The sequence below is a fragment of the Strix aluco genome, chromosome 25, assembly GCF_031877795.1.
Source record: "Strix aluco isolate bStrAlu1 chromosome 25, bStrAlu1.hap1, whole genome shotgun sequence".
In the NCBI taxonomy this organism is placed as follows: domain Eukaryota; kingdom Metazoa; phylum Chordata; class Aves; order Strigiformes; family Strigidae; genus Strix; species Strix aluco.
Window position 1 is genome coordinate 5,626,863 of NC_133955.1, and position 26,262 is coordinate 5,653,124.

Genomic DNA, 26,262 nt, shown 5'->3' on the forward strand with positions numbered 1-26,262 from the left:
ACGCTGACCGGGAAATGGCTGCTACCCAAAACACCCCAGCCAGGCCCAGGCCTCCCTCCCTAGGGCACAGCCCAGCCTGAGGTGTCTCAAGGCCCCAGGGCAAGTGCCTGCCGGCCCGGGAAATTGGGTTGAAAACGTGAAGTAGCCTCTGGCTTGGAAAGCGTAACACTGAGGCACCTGGGAGCATGAGGGAAGGGACGGCTGTCTCACCGGCTGAGGCCTGGTGCCATGGCGGCAGCAGCACACACCCTGACAGGAAGGTGGATGTGGGGCACCGCAGCCCAGGCAGAGGTGGACGGGAAGGGGGGCACTCTCCACGCCATAAGTAAAGGCTTTGTCTGGGCTTAGAGGCGCTGGCAGGATCCCTCAGAGAAGGAACACGCAGAAAAACCCACCCGTCCCGCTTCGTTTAGAGGTCCCGCCCGCCTCGCTTTTATGGCTCCGGTGGGCGGTGCCTCCTGCCCGTTGCGCCTGCGCGGGATCCGCCCCCGCCCGTTCAACGGCCGGAAGTGGGTCCTAGTGAAGCCGTGACGCCCGCCATCTTAGCCACGGGTGAGTTGACGTTGCCCGTACGTTAGGCGCCATCTTTGAGGCTGGCAGCGGGGACGGCAACGGCCTGAGCGGCGGCTCTGGCGGATCGAGGCGACACGGCGGCGGCAGCGGCGGTCCCCTGGGGTTCGGTAAAGTCCCTGCTCGCCGGTAACTAGAGCCGTTCGTAGACCGCAGGGGCTGGGGAATGGCCTCTTGCCAGGCCCGGGTCCCCTCCGCTCCCCTCAGGGGAAGCAGGCCGCGTCCCCCGCGTCTGGCGGGGCGGGCGGCCCAGGCCGCGTCCCCGAGCCCTCCCCACCGGGGTGTCCGTAGCCGCTGGGGCGGGACGGGGGGGAGGCCGTTGGGGCCCCTGGGGTAGTACGGGCTCTCCGGGGACGGTGCCGGGGGTAAGGTGTTCTCCCCGGCCTCGGCGCCCCGGGACTTTAGAGAGGGGGAGCTGTTTCCCCGCTGCCCGAGGTAGGCCCAAGGTTTCCTCTTGTCCCGGTTACAGGGCCGCAGCCCAGGGCGCAGCTCTCCCCTTCCCCACCTCTGCCCTTTCCTTGGCCGTCAGCCTTTCCACGGGGCTTGGCTGCGGGCTCTCCCCTCCCCCGGTGGTCTTCCGGGGAAACTGAGTCCTTGGTCAGGTTCTAGAGAGGTTGGTCAAATTGAAGACCCCAGTGCAGGTGCCTTATGAGTATATGTTATTTTCAGTTAAAACCTTGTGCCTGCCTTTTGTAGCAATGCGTATAAGGGGCGTGCTGTAATGTAGTCATCTGACAAATTGCTCCTCCGCTCCCCAGAGGAACTGCCTTCAGGATCTGACTAACTCTGGATGCACCCGGTTGTCATCTTAATTTCTGCTTTAGGTTGTTTAAAACAACCCAATTGGGTGACGTTTGTTTTTGTTTCTCAAGAATTGGATCTAAGAGGTTTCTGTTTTTTACGTGGATGTCTATAACGAAAATGCAAAAGTGATTTTTACTGTTGCAGGGATCAGTATGCAGAGCCTACACACTGTTCCCAGAACTGGCGCTTTGGGGTGCGCACTGCACTCGGGAGTTGAGCTCTGGGACATGCTTTCAAAATGAAACAGTGTTATTTGATTGTAAAAAAGGAGATCTAGTGGCAATAGGGGCTTTTGAAATGATATCACAACCACCACAGTGGTTGAATTAGACACACATTAAACTGATCAGGCTGAACAGATAGGCTGGATTTGTTGCTGAATGGCCAGGTGCTTCTGGAGGAAAGCTTGTCTAGAGAAAACTTCCTTTAGCTGTTGCTTCTCATCTAAAATGGTACCCATCCAAATGGCTGCTTCCAGGGGAAATTGACTCTTTGAGATTTAGTAAAACATTTCAGTAAAGAAGATGAATCATTGATTTCAGAAATAGAAAAAAAATTAGTGTCTTTTTTTTTTTTTTTAAGTATGCCTGTCTCACCCAAGAGTAGATGCAGCAGCTTTAACAGTCCCCTTAGTTTAGAATTGATTCCCTATGCCTGTTTGGACACCGAGGAGGAAAAGCTGTTGGACAGAAAGAACGATAGAGCAGAGCCACCCATTAAAAATATAGGAAAGAAGGGGTTATGCATTAAGGGAAAGCCACTACCTTAAAAATTGGTGCTATCTAAAAATTTGTTAAGGATTTGGGACTTAGAGGTACTGCTACACCTGCGTGTACTCAGTGGGCAAGGTGGAGCGAGCTTCCTTATTGAATGCAGTGTGTTAAAGCATGCTCTGTTGCCTGGAGGAAGAGCAAATACTTTTATTGTGTGGAACTTTGGATCTATGGTTCACCTGGTGCACCTCCCGACCAAAAAAAAAAAAAAAAAAGGAGGGGAGAAAAAAAAAAAAAAGCTGTGGCACGCCGGGTACTCATCAGGGGACACTGACTCTTTGGTGACATCTCCAAGCAGAGTGTAGTGTACATTGGGCTGTGGCTGACAGCCGGCGTCACAGCTGTCAGCGCTGTAAGGGAGGGTGAACGTGCGTGTAATGTGTCTGTGTCGGCCGTCTCCCCAGAAAGTGGGAGTTTGACGTATGTTCTCAGCTCTCGTGTCGGCAGTTACGGTGTGGCAGAGCCAGCGGGCTGGTTTTTCAGCTGGAAGAGGAGAAGGAGTGAACTGCAAATGTGCCCCAGTAAACGAGAGCTGTCAAAGAGATTTGCCGTAGATGTGGGTTGTACCGGTGCAGCCGTTGCAGCTGCAGCAGTAGAGGATTCTGGAGAAGATGGAGGGATTTTCTTCATGAAAGCAATACAAAGCCTTTTGATGCCAGAAATGAGGGCAAACACATCTGTTGTCTGGAATTTCTCAGCTGACCCTCGGTATACCTGGCACGCTCCTTGCAATGTTTAAAAAGTGTGTCAGACAGGGCAGGGACTCGCCTTGGTGCTTCCAGTGTTGCAGCAACACTTGCAGACCACGCACCCTGCACGCTGGGCCAGGGCCTGAATGCGACAGTGCTGTTGGTAACCAGAAGCTCGGGAAGCAGCTCGGGATTTTTCTACTGTTCCACGTGAATTTTTGCCCCCGAAGGTGACGCATTGAACTATTTCTTTTCAACGGATAGGCTCAGAGCCAGTTGTGGTTTAACATCTCCAGGCTTGGGTGTTCCTGTTCCGTCTTTGCCTTCTAAGCCAGGTGCCTGGTAGGAGAAAGGACATGGATCTTGACTATGGGACTCAGAATCTCAACTACATACTACTGTGAAGGAACTCAGGTATGAGAATGCACTTAAATAACAGATACACAGAGCTATTAGAAAATTGGTTACTGAAGACACTTCTTTTCAAGGCCAACTTAAGTTCATACAGGTTGTGGCACTAGACAGTTTCCATCCAGAACGTGACTTTACAGCATTGTAGAAGAAACATTTTTCATGGCTTTGGAGAAAGCACAACACAAAACCACGCATTTAACTGTTGATATGTGGACCCTGAACCAACCATGGACTACTGACAGTGATGGCCCACTGGATATCTTCTGAGACACTGCACCAGGAGTCCCTTTTTAGAAAACAGGCAGCTCCCTCCCACTGGCTTTGCTAAAACTTCTGCAGTATAAAGTGTCCTACAAGAACCAAGTTACCAAACTGGTGTGTGGCTTTCCCTTAATCCCCTCGCCCCTGGCTTTCCAGCTTCTGACATGCTGTGTTGTGGGCACATCGCAAGGTGCCAACTGCTATGTTTTACCTATATTTTAAAATTAATGATTCAGGATTTTGAGCACAGGAGCACTGAGAACAGGTTAGCAGGTACTTAAGAGACTTCCTTGTTCATTCTGCTAAGGCTTACCAAATTCGTCAGAAAATCCTGCATTCAAACCATCTGCCACATGATCACTTGAAGCAGGAAATAGCTGCTCAGTGAACCTCTCTCTACCTTTTATATGTTAAAGTGACTTTAAAACAGCAAAAGGTGGAGCAGCATCCTCCTGGGAAGGAAAATGGGGCTATTCTCAGTTCAATCCAGTGGTCCCAGATGTCTGATGGGTGCAAGATTCTTTGCCTGCAGGTAGAGGCCTGTGGGGAACTGCAGTTCTTAGACAAGTGCTGCCATCGGTCACATCCTTCTGGCTTTGCAGAGCACTTGGAAAGACTTCCAGATCAAAGGTGTCACTGTTGCTCTTGGACTGGGAGATGGGTGAAATATCTTAGGCTTGAAACGGAGCGGTGCGCTCAGATCTGAACGCTTTGTCTTGGCCACTTTACTAGATCCCTGCTGTAAAGGTTGCTTTGAAGAATTCCTTCTCCTGCCTCTTGATGTGTCAAGCTCAAGACAGATCTGAAGCAGTGTCTGATCTGACGAGTGCTTCAGTACAGGGTTATTCTTTGACAGTTAGAGAAACACCAGGCCAATCAGCCCTTTCAGGAGCAGATTGATTTGCCTCTCATCTTAAGGAAGAATGTCCTAATTCGGGTTCCTGAAGTGGCGTATCTTCAAATAGAGTTGCTCCAGCCAGTAAGGGACAGCTGTGCCTCGCAGTAACTCCCGGATCGTGATGAAAGGTGACCCCAACGCAATGGCAGAAGCAGCTCAGGCCATCATCTGCTTTAACCTTTGCCTTCTTGACTGGCAACCTTGCAGTTGCTCTGAGTGGGTCTTGAGTGCTGTAACCCCCAGTCCGTGTTTAGACAGTATTTAACAACTAGAATTGACCAAAACAAATGTAAAGAGTAGAAATTATTGCTATTCCGCTTCACCTTTGGACAACTTAGCTTTAGATTTTCATGCGGAGAATGAGATGTGTTAGCAAGAGGTTGTTGTTCCATGCTTCAGATGCCATGAAGATGCGTGGTTTACGGACGCATGGTAATGTCATTTGTGACCCCCCAGCACTGCGCTTGCAGCCTGTGGAGGTGCTAACGGGCAGGCTGCGGCTGTTTTGCAGCTGGGGTAACGCTGACCAATTGAAAAGAGGCGTTAGAACATGTAGTTACTGGTTCTCTTCCTTCCTGTCATCTGACTGTCCTAACAAACAGGGGTGTTGAGTATCTTTAATATTTTTATAAGAAATTAAAGGCACAAAGCGGACCAGCAAGAGAGACTGTCCAAGTGAAATACTTTGTGCTTTATAACCAAAAAGTACTCACAGGTAGGTGCAATAATACTTTTCTCACAAATTCGTTGGGGTGCAAAAAAAATTCAGTACAGCACAAAGGCAGGGCAGCGAGCTGGAAGGTTAGACCAGGAAGTAGGACTGTTTCTTCAGTACCAAGAAAGACAAGCTTGTAAAACCAACTAGACAGATTTTCATTGTACTGTTTATCTTCCCTTAGCAAAGGTGAAGTTTATGGCACGTGGTGGCATTGTTTTTCCTGACCCCTAGCTACTGCATCTGTAATTATTTTTTTTTTTCCAAAATGAATTCAAAATTTCTTAATACAACAAATTTACTAGAGTTCTGGAGGAAAAAAGTGTTTAAAATTCTCATCAACTTGCATTAGAGACTTGCTGAGTGCACCAGAGTTACTCATTTTCATACAGACTTTCAGAAGTTAGTTCAGTTGATTTCTGTTTAGTGCTCAGATTGCCATGTTAATTGACACCAGCTTAAAAAAAAAAAAAAAGTTTTGACTTAACCTTTTTTTAAATTAGAGGACTTTTGTGGAGTTTGGAATTTTGATTTTTTTATTTTTGTTTTTCGGGTGAGGGGAGGGTTGTTGAATTTTTTGTTTGTTTGTTTTAAAGTTTTGCTTTTTTCCCATTCCTTAAACAAGATCCATTCAAATTCTGAACAGCTCTTGAAGTCTGCTCAGGACTGTGGAAGGCGACAAGCAAAATGCTGAGCTGCTTGGGCATTCAAAAGAGCTAAATCTGAGGGGATTTCTTTTTTTTTCCTCCATGGTGGAGGATATAGTAATGATCCATTATACAGGTGTCTCCCACTTCCTAGGGAAAAGAAATGCTGCCTTCTAGATGGTGAATTCCTTCTGATTTGTATCTGAATGCCTCTGCTCAGCAAAGCAGTGGTCCTTAATTGCCATCTGTTTAAGTGTTGGCTTGTGCAAACTGAGGAAGTCTGCTTGAAATTTAATTTAACTATCAGAGGTATTGATAATGCATTTGGAAAAAAGTTTCTTGTCAAACTTCTATGTGAAGGAGCACCAGTAATATTTAGAAGTAGATGCATGACACAAAGTCTGTTTTTGAAGGTGCTAAAGGTCAAAATCGAATAGTCCCTTCGATACTGAAGAAGGGAAGAAAGCCTTGCACTTAACTCCTGTTTTTATTCCCTTTGTCAAGCAGTCAAAAACCAATAACTAATATGAGAACCCAACTTTTCCTCTCTTTATTTTAGATTTGGGAAAATTCCCTGCCAAAAAAAAATATCCTGGAAAATTCACTAGTGTTTGTGTGAGTAAAAGGTTCCAACCTTTTATTATTAATTTATAAGAACTATTTCATTCAGTTTTGTCCGAAAGAGTCAGAAATAGTTTGCACAGGAATGTGCAGCATTTTAATGAAAGGGGTCAGAATCACTTTAATTTGAACTTTATCTGGTCTGGTTGCAGGTTTTATGGCATTTTGTATCTTTAAAAAAAAAAATTAAGAATCAAAGTATCTGACTTCACTTAAAAAAAAAAAAAAAAAAAAAAAAAGGCAAAAACCAAACCTGCTTGTGGCTAAATAAAATCAATTTCCACTCTGGTGGCACCAAAAAATCATCAGCTGTTGAATTGGACCTAAGCCATCTTTTCAAACCTTCCGTGATCTTGCAGCAATAGATAATGATGGATGGATGGATTAGGGAACAGCATATGATGGCAAACTTGTAGTATTTGCTCTGATGTAAGAAGAAGACAAATTATTTCCTAAAATCAAAGTAATTCAAAATTCTTGGTATCATGCAGCCATGCCACTTGCAAAGTGAGCATTTCCCTGCCTCTCAAAGCTTGCTGTATCCTTGATCTGCTGTCTCCCTGCTGTTAATTGATTGCAACTCTACGTGTCTGATCAGGGCTAAAAGTTGTTCTCGATACGGAGATCATACAACATATACTGTGCACGCTTGTGTGTATAGATATGTTTATACTGTATGCATGTACATATGTATGCATATTTGTGTGCTGGCCCCAAAATCACTCATGTTATAAAGCATCAGCTTTGAAGGCATATTCATCAAAATATTATGTAGATCTTTTCATTTTTGCCAGCTCCCTCAAAATGAGAGCCTTTTTATGCAGTCTTACGTGGCAAATAGCCCAAAATTCTAATTTTTACTATCACTCGCTGACTTTATTATCACTCGCTCTTGGTGTGTGTATAAACACATATGTGTATGTATATACATATTTGTGTATTTATACGCACAAGTATGTTTTTGCTGTACAGGTAATAAAGATGGGGGAAGGTTTTTGTGTTTTCTTAATAGGTGAAGAAATCTTGAAGACCAGAAATTGCAGCTTACTGAATTTTAAATTAAAAAAAAAAAAAAAAAATTAAAATTGTCCGGCTGTGGAAGATGGATCCTCATTTTTGCAGCCACTTTGAATCACAAGTTCATCTTTAAATGCACTGGGTTTTTTTGTTGGTTTTTTTTTTTTTGTTTTTTGGTTTTTTTTATTTTTTGAAGAGCTAACTAACCCTGGCTGTCTCCAGTCTGACAGTATTCAAATGGACTTGCTTCCTCCATTAGTTGTAAGATGTTTAAAAGCACATCCTATGTTTGAATTGTGGATGAGAGGTTCCCTTGGCAATGTGAGGAGGAAAATTCTTTCTACCCCTTTATTATTAATTCACGGATTCAGTGTTGGTTCGGCCTACAGGAGAAGTTAACTGGAAGTCTTTGAAGATCAATATCTTTTGCTGAAGTTGTCCAGGTACGTGAACTTGAAGATCCATGGTGATTGGAAAATAATGTTTAATATGTCAGTTGTATTTTTAAAAACATTATTAGTACCCACAGTTAATCATTGACCGATGACTCAGATGTACAACTTATTTTTTAAGAAGTGGCTCTCTTGTTGTGCTTACAGCCACACGTGGTAACTTTTTCCGTGCTCCAAGGCATCTAACTATTACTAAGGACACAGGGGAGAACACTTGCTGACTAAACCCATGCAGTTTTACAGAAGTTTGGCTTAGTATTGGGATAGTTCTTGTGACCAGCTGATTTCAAGACCTTGCCTCCCTAAGAGACTAATCTGATTAACAGAAAGCAGCTGTAAAAATGTTTATTACTTAATTATTTTTCATTTGTTGATACCTTTCCTTAGGGTTACTTTTAAAAAGAAGATTTCACTGATCAAGCCAGCAGAAGACTTTCAGTCCAAGAAAGAGTGAAGCCAGCTCTTGCCAAGGCTGGAGGAAGTCCCTGTTAAGCAAACCATTAGAACCTGAGCTTGTCCTACGAATTTGTCCATTATGTCTAACCAAGGAGATGACTGCTACTTCTATTTCTATTCCACATGTAACAAGGTATGTTTGGGTTTCTTTTGCTTTAGGGTTTGTTTTTTCCTTTTTAGTTTTTAAGAGAGGAGTGGGAAGAGACATACAGATTTCCATTAACTTAATAAGCAGTTAAATTCTGCTCCCGGTTCTAATAGCATGTACATTTTTTTAGGCTGTATTGTTTTATTTTCCTTTTTGTTGATTTCTTTTGGTTACAGGGAGACAGCTGTTCCTTCCGCCACTGTGAAGCTGCTCTGGGAAATGAAACTGTCTGCACGCTCTGGCAGGAGGGTCGCTGTTTCAGGAATATCTGCAGATTCAGACACATGGAAATCGATGTGAGTGTTTGCCTAAAGATGTGTTCTCAAACTACATCACTGAAAGCATTTTTCATTGCTGTAGGTGGACCGAATGGGCTTTTACATGATAGATTTACTTGCTTTAAAATGATACTGGTTTCTATTACTAGGAGGGGGGTGGGAGGAAATTGGGGTAAGAAAAATCAATTTCTTCAGTATATCTCAGCAAGAAATTTTTGTTTTAGGTGCTGACAATATTTTCTTAACAGAGGCAAAAGCAACCACATCGATCAGAATGCTTAAATGTGCTGAAGCAGGGCAGTAGTAAACAGCCTGCACTGGGGTCCTGAGGGCTGGGCTTGAAAATGGCCTTTTGGGTCTCTTCTGTCCTGGATTTCTTCAGATAATGTTGTTCTGACCTCTTGGGGTGGTACAGGGTGGGGAGAGAAAAGATGGGAAGAAACTAAGGCTCCGAAAGATAAATTCGGATAGATTTAACGTAGGCAATTTAAGACATTTTCCCCAGTATTTTGCACATAGTATTAGTTTAACCCACCCTGAACTGACATGTGAGTGCCTGTCTTCTCAAGCTGAACGGTAGGAAAGGTGGATAATACGTAGTTGTTACACCTTACACAAACTTGGTGTATATGCCCTGAAATATTTTTGGTGATAAATTGACTTTTGGAATGACATTTCAGCACTGCAGTGCAATAGTCCTGTCTCTGGCATGATGTGAAACTATGTCTCTTTGCAAATCTAAGGTGAGTGTTACTATGAGCTTTTATTTTTTTCTGTCTTCAGAAAAAACGCAGTGAGATTCCTTGCTACTGGGAGAATCAGCCAGTAGGCTGTCAAAAATCCAACTGTGCTTTTCATCACGCAAAAGGACGTTATGTTGATGGACTGTTCTTACCACCAAGCAAAAGTGAGTTTCTTAGGTCCTTTTTCTTTAAGTATTAAATAGTTAATTTTGAACGTTCCTTGTGAGTGGGAACAATACCATAGAAGACATCAATTAACTGTTCATTTATGAGTGCAGGGAGAAATCAGCAGTCATAAGCTCTAAACTAAAAGGATTGTAATTCTGCTATTTAAGTTTTTCTTTCATGCTCAGCTTCTCCGTGTTTCGTGTGACCTTTCCCTTTCAGGTTGCTTTCCCCTCATTTAATCCTTTTTGGGTGGTGGGGTGGTGAGTTGTATGTGTGAAGGGAAGCCATTGCTCACAGTGTAACCAGGGGTGGGGAATAGGAAACTAAATTTAGTAGCCAGGTGGGTTATCTACCACATCTGTGCAGAGAGTGCAACATTGGGGTCAAAGTTTTAAACGGACAAATTACAAATGATCCTCCTCTTCCTCTAGCTGCGCTTCCGAGTCCACCTGAGTCTGCAGAAGACGATGTGAAAATGGCTCAGATGTCACTGCAGCAAAACAAACTTTCTGTCCAGTCAAATCCGTCTCCACAGCTGAGGGGGGTGATGAAAGTGGAGAACTCTGAAAATGTCCCAAGTCCTACACATCCTCCAGTTGTAATCAATGCTGCAGATGATGATGAAGATGATGATGGTGAGCATCTTTTACTTATTTGAAAGCATTTCTGCTGTAAGTGAATGTATAAATCACAGAATACCTGAATTGTGTAGTGGTTAAAGCTACAGACAAGAGTCTGGAGTCCCAGATATTATTTTCCAAGTATAGTTCTTTCACTTATATGAGTTTGTCAAGTCAATACATAACTGTTTAAAAAAAATCCTTCTATAAACAATTGCTTCTGTTTGTAGTTAAGAATATGAACAGAGTAGGAACCGTGGACTGAAATTCATTGTATGAGCTACATAAACATGAAAAATCTTGTCTAATTCCTACTCCATAACTGAATAGGTTTATTTCTGCCTTTCAGACCAGCTTTCTGAAGAAGGAGATGAAACTAAAACACCTGTCCAGCAACCAGCGACAGAAGCCCATAATGGATTGCGGATAATTTCCACGAGGAAATCCAATGCTAATACAAAGCAAGGTATTCTGACAGCTGTCGTAGGATGGATTGGAAGGAGAATTTGACAGATAATTCAAAAGCAGTATGTTCTAAAGATACAGTAGGACATAGAGTAGCTGGATGGAGTCAGTTATTTCCACAAGCTCATTCCTATCTAATAACGTCCTATATCCCTTGGGTCAGACAGGTAAACTCCTCCCTGTTTACTTTTGTAGAACAAAATAGAGCCACAGAATGGAGTTTAAATGCCTGCAAATGTCCTTTCGAACATTGTGGAAAGCCATGTCAAATGATGGAGGAATCTAATACCATGTGGATGGATTAAAATGCTTAAAACTATAGGTTTTACCCTGTAGGATGGGAGTAGGACTGAAGAAAGGTGCCAATTGCTTACCAAAATACCATCTGTTCTATGGCTTTTTTTACTTGAGGGGAGTGTTGACAGGGTTTATTCAAAATACTCGGGAAAGGTTCTGAGCTGTAAGAAGCTTGGGGAACTGTGCTCTTCAGCATGTGCCTTTAAGGCTCAGTTTCATTAACCATTTTGTGTTTTCAGATGACAATTTAAACTTTGGAATAAAGACACTTGAAGAAATCAAACTGAAGAAACTAAAGGAAAAAACAAAAAAACAAGGTGGTGAGTTAATACCTCCCACTTTCTTATCCTTCTGCTTTCCATTCACCTTCATCCTCTTTATTTTATTTTATCCTTCTGATATTACCTGGATAGCTGGGTATGTGTTGGTGAATACAATTACTTGCAAAATAAAGGAAATTTTTTTTTAGACTACTGGGGTCAGACTGGGAGATGATTGCAGCTGAGAGCTGCTTGAGGGACAGACTTCCATGTTTAGCTGGGGGCCTTGAGCTACTTTGTCACGCAACCTGTTTTCCTCAACTCATGCAGCTGGTATTCTAGTTTGGAATTGCAAGAGCAAATCAGGGGGAAATTCCTCATCTCTCTTACTTGCATGCACTGGCCATAGTATGTTTGACAGTAATGAATAAGTAATGGTTTTGGTCTTTGTTGATAGTTCTTCTGGTTGGTTTGGTTGGGTTTTTTTCCTAAACATCCTTATGTTTTGGTTGATCTGATCAGAAGGTCCTTCAGGAGCTTCTGTTCATCCGCTCCAACCTCGGACTATTCCTGTACCAGAAAAGGAAAATGTACGGACAGTAGTGAGAACTGTGACTCTGTCTACAAAGCAAGGTAATAGTGAATGCTAGTTTCCATTTCATGGCTCCTAAACCAAAAGGTTTAGTAGTAATTGAGATAATTCAGACTTGTTAGTCTGCTGGTGCTGCCTTGTCTAATTAAAACCATGCTTTAATGCTTAGAGACCCTGGTTGTAGTGGAAAGATTTGGCATTTGTAGGTGCTGAGTTTGTTGTATTGCAATAAAAGATCAAGAAGTGTTTTTTATCAGCCTGACGTTAAGCCGTAGCTAATCATATATTATCACCATCCTACAGACTCTCAAATGTGCTTAATTTGACTTTCCTGTTCCTGAAGTTGAGTGAGATTTGTGAATGAGCTAATGTGCTGACAGCGTGTGACAGAGTTAGTGTTGGGTTCAGTGCAGTAGCAACAGAGGGAGGCTAATGTCAAAACAAGTGTCAGTATGCAAATAGGGGGAGAACGGAAAAACGGGGAACTAATGAAAGGGGAGACCTGTAGAAGATGGTGTTATACAACAGCCAATTTTTGAGGCATTGAAGAGGCTGACAGTGGCAGTTGTGGACAGTAGTGCAGTATGAGTCTGTATAAATGGTCATGTTTAGATCTGCACAGATTCCTTTTAACGGCAAAAAAGGTGTAGAACTACTTCTGCTTGTAGTCATTTGTTTATGAGGTTTGGCTACCAAAAGAGCATCTTTGGGCTAGAAGGACAATACTTTTACTGGCTACTGGTTTCTGTGCACTAAAGAGTTTATTCTTTGTTTTAGGGGAGGAGCCTGTGATTCGACTGAATCTTGCTGAGAGACTGGGAAAACGGAAAGCCTCCATAGGTAAAAGCTTTTTGTGAGCTGTTGTTTGGGTGCCCTCATCTAAACGTGACTATATTTAAGGGTATTTTTGCTGTATACAGAGGGAAAATACATTTTGGAGGAGATTTGTGTTGACTGCAAAAATGTTGGTAAATTCTGTTAGCAACTGAAAGGGAAATAGAAGAAAATCTATCTGGAAGAATTGAAGTTTGTGGTTAACTGTTCTAAAATCCTCCTCTGGAGAAATGTTCTTAAAGTATTTCTTGGTTTCTGTCTTTCTGAAGCTGGTAAAAGTGTCCTTCCACTAAAGCGCAACCTTGCTGAAAGGCTGGGGAAGAAGATAGAGATTCTGGAGAATGCTGACAAAGCACCAAAGAGAGGTACAGCTGCTAAACACATCTGGATTTGATGCACAGATTTTCTGTTTAGGTTTTCTGGTTGTCTTTCTTCTAATTTTTTCTGCATGTTAGTTGAGGGCTTAAGGTAACTTTGAATCCCAGTGAAGTGATCTCCTGTCTCATTTTGAAACATGAATGCAAAATTGAGATTTATGCATTCTCCCAAACTCTTTCTGTCCTGTCTTGTAGTTCAAGTCCCCAAGTCTCTGAAGGAGAGGCTAGGATTGTCCTCTGAACAGGCCAGTACAGAGACAGGTAATAACTGCTATTAAATAGGCTTTCCCCTTTTTTCTTTCTTTGAACTTCCGTACAGCCCTGTTAGTTAATTTAAAAAAAACCTGCCTGATTCCTGTTGCTTGAGTGCTGAAGCTGTCCTGATGGCCACTGCCAGAGATCTGGCTCTAGGGGGGTGTGTGTGTATGTTTTCCACTTGGGCCTCATCAAGGTTTCATGCTCCTGCTGTGAACCGTCAGAAGCTGCACTGTGCTTACACACAAGTAGAATAGAACCACTGCCAGGAGCAGGAGGTTGAGATGCTGACGGAGAGACACAGTCTGAGAGAGTACCAAAATAAAATAGACTAGTGGTTTTTGTGTAGCAGCACTCGCTGGATAGCTCTGGTCCTCAAAATACAAGTGGCTTAAAGGAGGAGGAGAATATTGTGCAGAATGATAGTGTCCTAAGATGTGTTCTGGGGAACACTCATATCTAGTTTTCCTTAGTACTGTGACAGATATTGGAGATTTTAAATATTGTTGGACTCTCCTTAAACGTTGGTGCTTCTCTTCTTTTGATGATGACAGAGAAGGCTGCTAAGCCAACGGGAGAGATCCATGTGAAGACACTGGAGGAAATCCGTCTTGAGAGAGCTAATCAGAGACGAGGAGAACCTCAAGCTAAACCCCAGACTGAAGGACGTTGTAAAACAGAAGATCCCAGCTCGGGGCCAAGACCTTCCCCTGCAGTTCGCATCAAAACTTTCTCAGGAGCCCTGGCTGAAAAAAGACAGAAGCGATTGGAAGAAGAGAAGCCAAAACCAGAAGAGTTTCCTACCAAGACAAAAGTTGAGAGCGAGCCCAAGAAGCAGAACATACTGGCTCCATCTGTGCCCAGCAAAGTGCAGCTGGCAGAGCCGGCAGGTAAAGCCAAGCCAGCAGGAGAGGTTCGTATTAAAACCTTGGAAGAAATCAAACAGGAGAAAGCTCTGCGGATGCAGCAGAGTGGAGAAAATGTGCCAGCCCCACCAGCACAGCCTGAACCTGCCCCGCCAGGGAGGAGATTGTTACGGATCACAAAGCTAATAGGTAATAAGATGGTGTGGGACCTGCCCTGGTGAAGCGCTTCCCCTATCAAGCAAATTCAGTTTGTTCAGGATTCACTTTGCTTTTTCTCTTCTATGTGTACTAGAGGATAAAAGAGTTTAAGGCTACAGAGTCAAAAGGCAAGAAAGTGCCAGAATATGCAACCATATTATTTTCCATGAATTGCATGACCATTTTCTGTATTTCCCACTGGAAAACTCATTCATTGAGGAGCTTTACAGTCTAATTTCTCTCTTCTGTTTTTTTTCTGCCATCTGTTTGTGGTACGAGATCTTTCCTGTGCTGAATCCAAGTTTACCTTCCTCTTCAGCATATGTGGTGTTCAACTTCGTTATCGATGTATATGTGTTTGCAAATCATGTATCAGCAGCTTCTTAGTGTGAGGGACAGTTTTTGTCAGAAATGACAGAGCATTAAAGATGTCATTGTTAAGATTGTATAAGCCATGTACAAAGAGACAGATTGAGGGAAAGAGAGCTCGAGTGCTGCATGGAATCCTTGCTGTAGCCTTTCCCTCTGTCCCATTATTAGACATGAGGAAATAAACACACCAAAGAAACAGGTAACCAGGTTTCTTTATTTCTGCTGTTGACAGATTTTTTTTTTTCTTGTGTTAAAGCACCTGGAAGAGAAGAAAAGAAGGTAGTGGAATTGAGCAAGTCTTCTCCCAAAGCCATCTCTGCACCTGCAGAGGTGAGTCCTTTGTGAGGATATGCATATATTCATACAATTTTTGCTAAATTTTGTTGTTTTGTTTGTAACTTGCTGCATGCTCCCAGTTTGAGTGTGTTCCTTCCTTGCTGCACTCCGTGAGCGCTGCAGTGAAGTCGTAAGCCCTGTCAATTTCAATAGCGTTTCCAGCCAACATTGTAATCCTCGAGCTTGGAATTAATCTTATTATACCTGACAGTGAATAAGAAGACCCTATTAGCACCAGATAAAATCTGCGAGGTTAATGTGAAGGGAATGTTTTTGTTCTCGGTGACTTTATCTGTCAGGCTGGAAGGATAGCTTAAAATCCTGAGGTAAGTATTTTACTAGAAAAGGCTCGAGCTTCGTGTTGGAGGAAATCTGTGTCAGTGAATGCTGTATGGGAGAGCTTGCATGACTCTGTTGCTTAAAAAGAATGTAATAGATTACAGCTAGAGTCTTCTGCTCTATTAAAGAAGCATGCTGTGTTGGGAATTGCAGGCTTTTCAAACAGTATTTCCATAGAAAAGCATGGAAAAAATGTCAGATCTGAATGGTATTAACATGCTCTGTTCCACATGGAGCCATTTTGGAGAGATTGCCACTCGGATTTTCTTAATGAAATCTATTTTTGTCCTATTAGTCCTCTTCTTTTGTTTCCTTCTAGCCCTCTGATCAGAGTGCAACTAATTCTGCAGTTAAAGTGAAGAGCCTTGAAGAGATAATGAGGGAGAAGCGGCAACTGAAACAACGCCAAGAAGAGAAGCTTCAGAAGGAGGCAGCTGCTGTGCCGTCTCCCGTTGAAAAAGCCATCAAGGATAAAACTCCAGCATCAGGGAGTCCTGAATCCAGCGTGGTTTCAGGGTCAGCTTATCAACTTGCGAAGAAGGTATTGGTGAAATCTCCGGAAGATGGGGTTGAAAGCCCAGGAAAGGATGCTGCTGTATCACCAGGGAAACAGGCAGCTCAGCTTCTGGAACGGAAAGCTAAAAGTAAGTGTTGACTGTACATTGAAGAGTTACTTTAGGTCAAAAAGGCAGATGATGACAATTTTCTCATTGTAACTCTGGCTCCTTTTTGTAACTTCTTTGCTCCTTTTTATGGCTCGTTGGTAAACTAGAGTTTACTATGTGGAAAATACAGCTGAGAGTCTGGGAAATGGCAGTGTAATTGTGCTGGCCATATATACTTAACTGGAAGGATTATGGTACTGTTAAGAGAACCTGTTTTGTTTTTTTTTTTTTTTCCCTGAGGTAGAGCAAGACTGTATCCATTCTCTCTTCTTCTTACTGTAGCCAAATCTAAGGTGTGTCTGAAGCCTTTGGATGGGAAAACCACCTCCCCCACAAAGCAGACTCTGAAACGAAAGGCAGCTGAGAGTCATCCCTCTGCTGTGGCGGCTGTGAAACCGCTGAGCACCACTGGTGGGGATACGAAAGAGCCTTCAGCTAAGAAAGCAGCTGTGGTAAGGACAGTGGCTGAGGCGTAGTGGGTCCCCAGTAAAATTTATGCCCAAGTTTCACCCTCCCCTTGGGGAAAAGATGGAAAACTGAAATGTTCTATGGGTGCCTGTTCCCTTTTAAATCCAGAAGTGGTCTACAGGACGGTTGTAGTACCTTTCTGCTTTTTATTCGATAAATGGCAGCATTTACATAATACTCTGCTGATCTTCTCTGTGGGTGAAGGATTTTGTCTGTTAATGCTGTGTTCTTATAAAAGACACAAGGTGAACTTGAAGTGAACACTTTTCTTCAGGAGCTCCCTGGTTCTGTATTTTGGTTAAGGCTCAGCAATGCCAGAGGAGAAGCAGCAGAGGAAGAATCTACTAAAGTCCTTTACCTGTGTATTGTAAAAACCATCTTGCTTTTTCCTAGGCTGTTGTTCCTGCTTTGCCAGAGGACAGCCTGGTCTCCATACCTGGGAGAGAAAAACCCAAAGCCAGGTAACAACCACAACTTGTTCTTTTTCTTGATCAGTGTGTCTTTCGCGTGAAATAGAAGGTTTTTTCACATGTGGAAAAAACAGAGTTTTGAAATAATTAATGCCAATATCCAACAAAGGAACCATTTATCTGAAATAATTTTTTAGCAGCTAGCTGGAATGCTTATTTAGATTCTTTTCTTAAAATGCTGCAAGTTGGTACAGCTTTTCAGTGACTTTTCAGCTTTTCTGAATGCCTGAAGAGGTTGACTTAGTAACCTTTTTACAGTCATTTAGTAAAGGTGGCAAAGTGTCCCTGGCTACAAAAATTGAACTTTCTTTGCCAGACCCCAGATCTTTCTTTGCCAGACCCCAAATGCTCTGTCTTCATGAATAAATCCCCAAACTGAAAAATGTACCTCCTAATATATTGCTCTCTAAGAGTAGCCCCAGGTTAATTGAATAACAAACCCTGTGTAAAGTTGAGGAGTAGGAGGGATTAACTAGTTTTAAGAGCTGGTTTGCAGAAAACACCTCTCTGGTTACAGGATGTCATACACTGATTTGCTCTCTCTCTTGTTCTTCCAAGTCCTGAGCTGCATCTTGGAAGCCAGGCAGACTCCGTGGCACAGTCAGAGGTCTCAAGCTCAACTTCAGCTTCTCCACAAGTAGCAGTAAAGACACGCCGGTTGAGCTCCACAGGGGCTGGGAAAGCACCCTTATCTGTAGAAGATGACTTTGAGAAGCTTATTTGGGAAATCTCAGGAGGCAAACTGGAAGCAGAAATTGACCTGGACCCAGGGAAGGATGAGGATGACCTCCTCCTGGAACTGTCGGAAATGATTGACAGCTGAACTGCATTAGTCTTCAAGTTTAAAAAAAAAAAAAAAAAAAAAAAAAATTAAAACTATGTATTTTGTTGGATACCCAGAGGTGATCCCTCTTCTGGCTGAGGCTTTGCAATGAGTCTTAAAGCACAGCTGAACTGGTAGAAATTGGCAGTATCTGCACTCAGTTGTCCTAAATTTCCCTGCTGGTCAGAGTCAAGGTCGTGTGCATCCCTTCTGTAACTATCGGTGGCTACCTTCGGTGTTAAGAGGACAAAGCACTTGTTTATTTTGGGACAGAGATGCCCAGCTATGAACTGTGGTGGCTGTGAACTGACCTACTGATTCAGTGATGCTCTGAAGGCTTAAACGTGAAGCTTCTTCCTTCCTCCCCCCTTGACAAAACTCAACGTTCAGCCTGTTTCAAAGCTTTGATATTCTTGTTTCTTGGACAGTTGATATCTAAAGCCTGGAGTTACTATGTCAACTCTTGAGTTTTATTTATGTATGCTATCATTTTGACTTTCATCTTTTAGGGTAACTTAATGAAAACGTCAGGATGGGAGGGAGCGGAACAATTACTCATAGTATTTTGGACCAAACGTGCTGCCAAGGGTGGTGGTTGGGGTCAGTCCATCCAGCCTTACTTTGAATTATCAGGGATGATACAATGTCAGTGTGAAAAGCAGCAGCTCTGCAGTACAGCCAGAATACCCCCAGCCCCTTTTGTTGTACCAAAGCCTAGGGGAGGGGTTTGGTGCTTTTTGCTGATACGAATAGGATTCTGGGGGTGGATAGTCACAATTCCTCTCGTAGTCTGCAGTAAATTAGTAAACTAAGAACTGGTTTAAGTGCCTCTTGGTTCTAAGAATCGTTCCCCCAAGCTGCTGCCTCATCTTCCGCCGGGGAGCGGCGGCTGCTGGGACTCGTGTTCAGACACTGGGGGCTTCATCTGAGCGTGTGCCCCAGCGATCTTGGAACCTGGTACTGCTGCAGGACCAACCCTGCTCTCCTTTTCGGGGCGTGCCCCAGGGAATCCTCCCGTCGGTGTCCCCTGCCCCACTGCTGAGGCTTGAGCTCCGTGTCAGAGTACGTGCTGGAGGTTACTGGTCTGTCTTGGTGCGATCTGAATTTGTGACCCTGCAGAAAATAGCTGAGACTGGGGTGTATTGTGTACCCTGCCACCCTAGCAGATATATTTTATTTTTCTTAAATTTTTGAAGAACTTTAGTCTCTTCCTACTATGATTTGTGAAGCTGTAGGGGCCCTCAGGCGTTTGCTGCTGGCAGAGGAAAAACCAGTTTTGAGTTGATTGTAAATACTTTTTCTTTGGAAGAAAACACTTGTGTGCTTTGATAATCCACTGTGATGTCTTAGTTCCTAGAGGAAAGGTTTGAAACCAAAATTTAGAAAACTGCTGTTCCGGCTCTGGAAGGGTCACCTTTATCCTGCTGAAGGACTTTCTCCTGCCGGCGTGGACACGGACGGGAGGGACTTTGGGAGAGAGGAAGAGTGCACAAGAGCCCGGCCAGGAAGGCTTCCCCCTCCTGCTCTGCCGTCAGCCTTCGCCCAGGCTCTGTCCGTGGAGACGGGATTTGGTGTATGCCATGGTTTCTGTAAATATTTTATTCTTCCATTTTATATTTGTATTCTATTTAAGGTATTGTATTAAACGTAGTCTGGCCTCCTCCGCCTTCACCGCTAGTTGAACTGTTCCCTAGGACAGCAGTTAACAGTGTTTTTAAATAAACCTGGCCTAGGAAAAGCGTGGTCTGTCTTGGGGGCTGGGGGGGCGCAGAGGTCCGGGGCAGGGGGCTGGGGGGGCGCAGAGGCTGGTTCCTACTCGCCCCCCGCCTGGCGCCGAGCAGTAGAGACGGCGGTCCTCCCGCCTCCTAGAGCGGCCGGCTCCGCCAGCATCCCAGAGCTCCTTGCGCGCTCCCGCCGTGCCCAGCGACTTCCGGCGGCGGGAGCGCGTGCCGGGCAGCGGCGGCAGCAGCCATGGCGTACCGCGGGCAGGGCCAGAAGGTGCAGAAGGTGATGGTGCAGCCCATCGTATCCTTCCCGGGGCGCGGGAGGGCTCGTTGCGGGGTGCGGGGCCGCGCGGGAGGGAGGGGTGGGGGGGCAGGCGGGAAGGAGCTGCTGTGTGGGGCCCGGGAGGCCCCGGAAGGCCGCGGGTGCCAGCCCCGGGGGCCGTGGCGCCGAGGATTTGTTGCTGTGCTGCGTCCTTAACGCTCCGCTCCAGAACCTGATCTTCCGCTACCTGCAGAACGTGAGTACCGCGGGGCGGGGCGGGCCTGCCGCAGCCTCCCCCCGGGAGAGGGAAAGGGCCGGGTGCTTCTGGAGAGAACAACCGGCTCTGGGGGTTCAGCTGGAGAAGAGAAGGCGCCGGAGAGACCTTAGAGCGGCCTCCCAGGACTGAAAGGGGCTACAGGAAAGGGGAGGGACTCTGTCAGGGGGAGTAGGGGTGGGATGAGGGGTAATGGTTTTAAACTGGAAAAGGGCAGATTTAGATGAGATCTAAGGAAGAAATTCTTCCCTGTGAGGGTGGGGAGGCCCTGGCACAGGTTGCCCAGAGAAGCTGTGGCTGCCCCCTCCCTGGAAGGGTTCAAGGCCAGGTTGGACGGGGCTTTGGGCAACCTGGGCTAGTGGAAGGTGTCCTTGCCTGGGGCAGGGGGGTTGGGACTGGGTGATCTTTAAGGTCCCTTCCAACCCAAACCAGTCTGTGATTTTTGTGCAGGGCCCTTAGACCCGTGTGGGGACCAGGGCGCCACACCCTCAGATTTGTATTTCTGAGTTCATAATTCAGTTTTCGAAGCCAGTTTCTGTTGAACTGAAGAACTTGCTGTCCCTCAGGTACGTGAGGAGACCAGCCAGTTCTGAGTTCAGCGTTTCCTTCTCGCGTTAAGGAATTACCTTAGTAACAGGCATTTGATTTTGCAACCGGATGTTACACATTCATCTGCTGTTACACGTTCATCAGTGAACACATAAAGTGTTTACACCATAGTATAACACCTTAAAAATAACTGTGGACGTAATTGAAACCATGTGTGAGAGTTACTGTTTTGAGTGTTACGAAGCTGTGGGTAGCAAGGATTTCTTAATGCAGGGGAGAGAACAGAATTGCTTGGAGTGTTTATGTTCCTGTTTTGCTCTCCTCCTCCATCATTTTGCAGAGGTCCAGGATCCAGGTGTGGCTTTATGAGCAAGTGAACATGCGGATAGAAGGCTGCATCATTGTGAGTATCAGGATGTCCCCTTGTTATGTCTTTTGATTGTTTTGGTTTTTTTTTTTCAGATTCGTAAAACTGTCTTTCTGTTGAGAAAAACTGGTGTGGGGGGATGGAAATAACTTCATGTGTCTCCAATGGATAGTCTTAATTGTCCAGCCTGTGTCAGCACAGCTAATGATAGTTTGTATCGTGGTTTAGACCGAGGGACGTGACTCACTGACTGCTTTTATTACTGATTTTTAGGGCTTTGATGAGTATATGAACTTGGTGCTGGACGACGCAGAGGAGATTCACTCCAAAACAAAATCCAGGAAACAGCTGGGTATGTCAGTACGTGTAACCTGAGCCGTGCCCAGGACCTGGTTGCGTGAGCTTTCCACGTGGCAACTCCTTAAAGTGCAAAATACACGAGGAGTGTTGAGTTTGAAGCGCAGTGAGCAGATAGTGGCTAGGTCTCAGTTCCTGCTGTTCCTTGAGCTGGTGGTTTTGTTGAATGTGCAGGAGAATCTGCCTCTGCCTGAGACCAGCTTTTGTCTTTCAAACGTATGTAACAGCATACACGCTGCACTGTGGTTTTTCTGCAGCCAGAGTGGCTGGAGGGGTCCAGCCAAACTCCTCTCGGCTCTGTCTAACGCAGGTGGCCCTGAGCAGGTCTGACACTTGCTGTGTCCCCTCCAAGTCGAAGCAGGGAGCCACCTCAGTGGCGGTGTTTAATACTTACCACCCGCTGATGAGGATAAACACTGTGACGAGTGACATGTTGGGGCTGTTAGTGGGGACAGAGTGCTGCGGAGCGGAGATTCTGTCTGCAATGTCGTGGTGTGAATCGTGACTGTGGGCCCTGCACGACCACCCATCCAGTCCTGCGGCGCAGCCGGTGGGACGGACGCTGGTACTGATACACACCCTGGTTGTGGAGGTGACTCCTTGCAACACCTTGGCTGTTGTGAAATGGTTTTTGAAAACATGAGGTTATCGTCAGAGTCTGGGATCTCTCTAATCCTCCCTTTCCTTTCTCTGTGTTGCAGGTCGGATCATGTTAAAAGGGGACAATATCACCCTTCTTCAAAGTGTTTCTAACTAGGAGTTGTTGTTCTTCACTTAGAATAATGGCTACAGTGCTTTGGAGTTAATAAAGTGCTAGTGGGAGCAGGACCAGCTAGTAGACAGGAAGTTATACCTAACTGGGGTTGCATGCAGAGTTGAAAACTGCACGTTCCTTTCTGCAAGTAATATTTTTTTTTTTTTTTGTAGTTTGAAACGATGAACGATGTATTTTGCAAATAAACATTTTTCATGTTAACTGTAAACATAAATCTGCTTGCTTTCAGTCTCATGCCCGTCTGTGAGTAGAGAAGGGGGAGAAATGCCTTCAGAGTGATTTTTCGCTGTGGATTTGTGCGGTCTCTGATAAATATCTTCGCGTTCTGGCACGTTACGTCTGTGTTAGGTGGACAGGGTGGGCTCGCTCAGGATGTTGGAGCGATGTGGTCCTTGAGGTTGCATAGTTCTAGCGAGGGACTTGGGGCTGTGGTAGAGTAATCCAACACTTACAAACCTTGCTGGTAGGCGTGCCTGTAAAATGACTTTTATCTTCAGGTCAGAGAAGCAGAGAGGGCAGTTGGTTTGGATTAAATCTCTTAATTATTTGCTTCTTTGGGCACTCTCTAGATTAAACCATGGCAGTGTTAAATTGGGATAGGCGATGTATCAGTTGGGTTCTTATCATGTTGGTTTATTTTTATTAGCCGTTTGAGGATCTGGCTGTTGTATTTAAGTTTCTGCAAAAGAGCTGAGACTATTAAAACGCAGACTCTCTTCAAAGTAGTTTTGAAGTAATCATTTCTCTTTCCAAGTGTGTGTAACTTTACTAATAGTGTTTGTTCAGAAAAAGGTTATTTAATGGGATGTGTTGCATCGCATTGCTTGGCTCCAGTTTATCCAGGGCCACTGAAACAAAACTGGCTCGGAGCCCACGAGGGTCTGTCCTTCCGCTTTGCACGTGGCTGGCGAGCAGCTGCTTTTTGAGAAGAGTTGGACATTAGGAGAAATAGCTCATTCTTATCAGCAGTGCCGCTGCCAACTCCAAATTGTGCACTTCAAGACACCGTAATGCCTCCTAAAGCTCCTCTGCTCTTTGATATTATCAAATTAGTGCGAATGAACGTCAATATTGGAGTAGGTTGATGATGGGAGGAAGGAAGTCCAGGCTAATCAGCTCTGAAGCATCTCATGATAAGGTACCAAAATAGGCAGCAATTATGTGGGGGGGGGAGTTGCAGAAGCGAAGGAGAAGCTCCCCAGCAGGAAGCTGTGAAAACTGCAGAAAGCCTGCAGGAGAGTCCAGGCGAGTGTGGACGTCCAGGAGGAAACACAGCCCCATTGTTTGAGGAGCGCCTGGCAGTGGAGCATGTGGTCCAAGAACAGAGCTTCTAGGCATTACCAGCACATAGACTGGGCACAAAAACAATTCTGGCTTTGCCAAAACTGGCTTCCCAAGAAGCACTTGTCTGTCCTCATAAAAACCACAGCACTGACTCATCTAAACGCTCGCTGATGTTTTTAACCCCAAATCCTTCCAGCTTCCTGAGTGTTTCCAAGCTGCAGGCAGTGAGAAGGTAACTTCTCATGAGCCGCTCGAACCCCGCGGTGCCAGAATGAGACTCAAACCGGCTGCAAAAGAGTGCGGTAGACGGAAGGGGGTGCTGCGGGCTCGGCCAGCTCCCCCTGCCCCTCCAGCAAAGTGTCATAAGCCTCCGCAGGAACACAGAGTTCCCCAGCACTCAAGGAGCTTTGTTGGCTCCCGAACAACCTGGGAGAAAACAAACCGGGCTGGCTGGTGCGGGGCTGCTCTCGGATGGTGCGGTGGCCGGACAGGGTGCCCGGATCTCCTGGGTGCCAGCACCTTCCCCGGCTCGTCAGCACCCTGGGGTGTCCTGTTCCGGAAGGGGATGAGGAGTAGAAGGTTCTGGTTTTGGCTGAGCGAGAGGCAGTGAGGAGGAGCAAGGTAGAGTGAATGCTGACAGCTGGGCTCTGTGTTTAGAAAACTCCCATCGCTTGGCTTTCTGCTGCCTTGAAGCCTGTTTGTGTTTGCTTTTGCAAATTGTACTGAACGTGTGAATTGCTTTCCCTCTGGTGGGAGGGTGGGGGGGAGCAGGGGGTGTCAGAGGAGGGGGACATGTAAAGGCTCCTTTTGAAGAAGATGCCTTGAGGTGGCGTTGTTAGGAGTGCACCAGCATGCTGAATTGTTGCAGTGGGATGTCGTGTTGTGGCACAAATAACCACGCTGGAGCATTCATGCAGCTGTAGGGAACAAAGTGTCTGAGGTGGGGTTTGCCAGAGAAAGTTTTCTTACTGCTACCAGCACTCAGGTATCTGTCACAACCAGAAATCCAGCTGAGAGCAGCTTTAGATACCATCTCACCGTACCCGAATGTCTCTTGTAGAAATAGAGCTTGCTCTGTCTTAAAAAATGAGTGAGTGAGACCTTTTTCTGCACAAATGACAGGTTCTGTACGACAGAGCCCTCTACCACACGGTGTTTTGGTTTGAGACCATTGTGCTGATCGTGGCAGGCAGATGAGAGCCCACTCAGATCCAAGTGGGGCTCTGCAGTGTTCGATTTTTTTTTTTTTTTTTTAATTTATTTTTCTTTCTTAAAAGCGTTAGCACCTTTAACAGCACTCGGAAGGTGCTTTGAGTAAATATTTGTCCCTTTTCTCTGCCTGTGGCTTTGGGGTTCTGGGAAAAAGGCTGTATTTCTTCCCTTTTGCACTTGGGAATTGCTTGCCCTGGCCCAGCCCAGTCCTTTTGCAGGATGAGACTCTTTGTGCTTGTGAAAGAGCCGCCCAAGGAGGGAGGCAGAGTGGTCCTGCCTTCCCAGAGGGGAACAGTTTCTCCGTGATTCTTTGGTAGGATGCAATAATTTCTGGGATGATTTTACATATGCTTGAACCTAAACCTCTGAGCCAGGCAGCTGCCTGGAAGGGCTCTTGAAAGGCATCAATTGCACTTTTGCTCAGCCTGCGTGGGACGCCGTGGGCTCCGTCCTCGGGCAGGACACAGGTCTGTGTCGGCAGGAGCACCGCAAACGGGAGCAGACACCTTGTGTAGCCCGTGGCTGCTGGCTGAGCTTGGGCTACCTTCAGCATTTACCATCTTTTCAGGCCTGTAACCTTCTGAATGTCTGTAAAATAAGTAAACAGGGAGATGGGATGTGTAACTGTGTGGGCTGTATGAGGAGAAAACCACCTTTCCCTCCGTCGCGCTCTGCCACCACCCTTGATCCCGCAGAGCTCCCTTCTCCTGAAGCCTTGCCACCTCATGCTTTAGTGCCCATTATCTGGGAGCTTATTTCAAGTGCTGGTATGTTTTAAGGATTGTGTGCCTAAAAATAATAGTATCAAACAGACAACAGTGGAAGGTCAAGGCTTCAAACGGCTTAGAAGCTGTGCCCTTAGGGCAGCATCTGAATATGGAAAACTTGTGTCAAGGGTAGAGGCAGGAGCTCGGGGAGAGCAGCCTTAAAGTGCTCTAATGCTTTCCTAAATTCCCTGCCTGTTCTTGTTCCAGTCCTGCGTGGGGATGGAACCGTTTGGGATTGGTTTTGCCCTTTTTCTCCCTGGGCAATAAAACTGGTCCCCTCTTCGGCTGAAGGCAGGGTTGGTACCCATCGCAAGCAGGCTGCAGTGGGGAGAGGAGTTTGCTGGGCAGCCATTTCGCCCTTCTTCCCCCCAAAGTCCCTGCAGAAGGGCTCTTGTCGCACACAATGCCAAAAACTGGCTCCAGCAGGTTTTGTTCGTGGCAGTACCCTCCGTTGGCAGCCCACACACAAGGTGCCCAGCATGGCTGCCCCCCCGTCGTGCCTTTTCACATTCATACCCACCAGGGGCATCGTTACTATTGTTTGTAACATCTCTTGGAAAAATGAGTCATGGGCATTTTGCCTGCCCTCAGCAGGGAAACTCTGCCACATTAGCAGCAGCAACGCCCGCCCCCCCGCGCCGCTGCCTCGCATACCAGCAGGCCCCTTCGTGCGAGGAGCTGGACTTGCTTCGCTGAAGTTGGTCGATGTTGCTGCTTTTCTTGCCAGCAGTAACCTGGGCTTCGGGGAGGGTGTTGTGCCTTAATTCCCCATGCACAAAAGCCTGAACGCACTTCAGACC

The 26,262-nt window shown here is 45.6% G+C and overlaps 3 protein-coding genes across 11 annotated transcripts in view; all 3 read left to right on the forward strand.

Moving 5' to 3' along the window:
- The first annotated feature begins 558 nt into the window (after window positions 1-558).
- ZC3H11A (zinc finger CCCH-type containing 11A) lies at window positions 559-19,629 on the forward strand. Of its 9 annotated transcripts, none has more exons than XM_074850394.1 (19): window positions 559-699; window positions 6,331-6,386; window positions 7,799-7,852; window positions 8,249-8,450; window positions 8,642-8,761; window positions 9,527-9,650; window positions 10,086-10,289; window positions 10,624-10,740; window positions 11,276-11,356; window positions 11,819-11,929; window positions 12,666-12,728; window positions 12,992-13,087; window positions 13,295-13,360; window positions 13,909-14,409; window positions 15,047-15,120; window positions 15,785-16,109; window positions 16,413-16,582; window positions 16,992-17,059; window positions 17,627-19,629. In XM_074850394.1, the coding sequence occupies exons 4-19, from the start codon at window positions 8,397-8,399 to the stop codon at window positions 17,889-17,891; spliced, it is 2,439 nt and encodes an 812-aa protein (XP_074706495.1). In that variant the 5' UTR covers window positions 559-699; window positions 6,331-6,386; window positions 7,799-7,852; window positions 8,249-8,396; the 3' UTR covers window positions 17,892-19,629. The 9 variants fall into 9 exon arrangements, with proteins under 9 accessions (XP_074706495.1, XP_074706497.1, XP_074706493.1 ...); XM_074850396.1 differs by having other exon boundaries at window positions 559-680; XM_074850392.1 differs by having other exon boundaries at window positions 6,331-7,852.
- Window positions 19,630-19,785: 156 nt separating this feature from the next.
- Window positions 19,786-22,413, forward strand: SNRPE (small nuclear ribonucleoprotein polypeptide E). The gene is made up of 5 exons (XM_074850401.1): window positions 19,786-19,916; window positions 20,107-20,133; window positions 21,041-21,103; window positions 21,341-21,419; window positions 22,126-22,413. Exons 1-5 carry the CDS (start codon window positions 19,863-19,865, stop codon window positions 22,179-22,181), a joined length of 279 nt encoding a protein of 92 aa, XP_074706502.1. The 5' UTR covers window positions 19,786-19,862; the 3' UTR covers window positions 22,182-22,413.
- A 1,610-nt stretch (window positions 22,414-24,023) lies between these two features.
- The window catches only part of SOX13 (SRY-box transcription factor 13), a 42,311-nt gene continuing 40,072 nt past the window's right edge, over window positions 24,024-26,262 (forward strand). The window contains exon 1 of the mRNA XM_074850225.1: window positions 24,024-24,104. The gene's annotated coding sequence lies outside the window, so the exon portion shown is untranslated. The remainder of the gene's footprint in view (window positions 24,105-26,262) is intronic.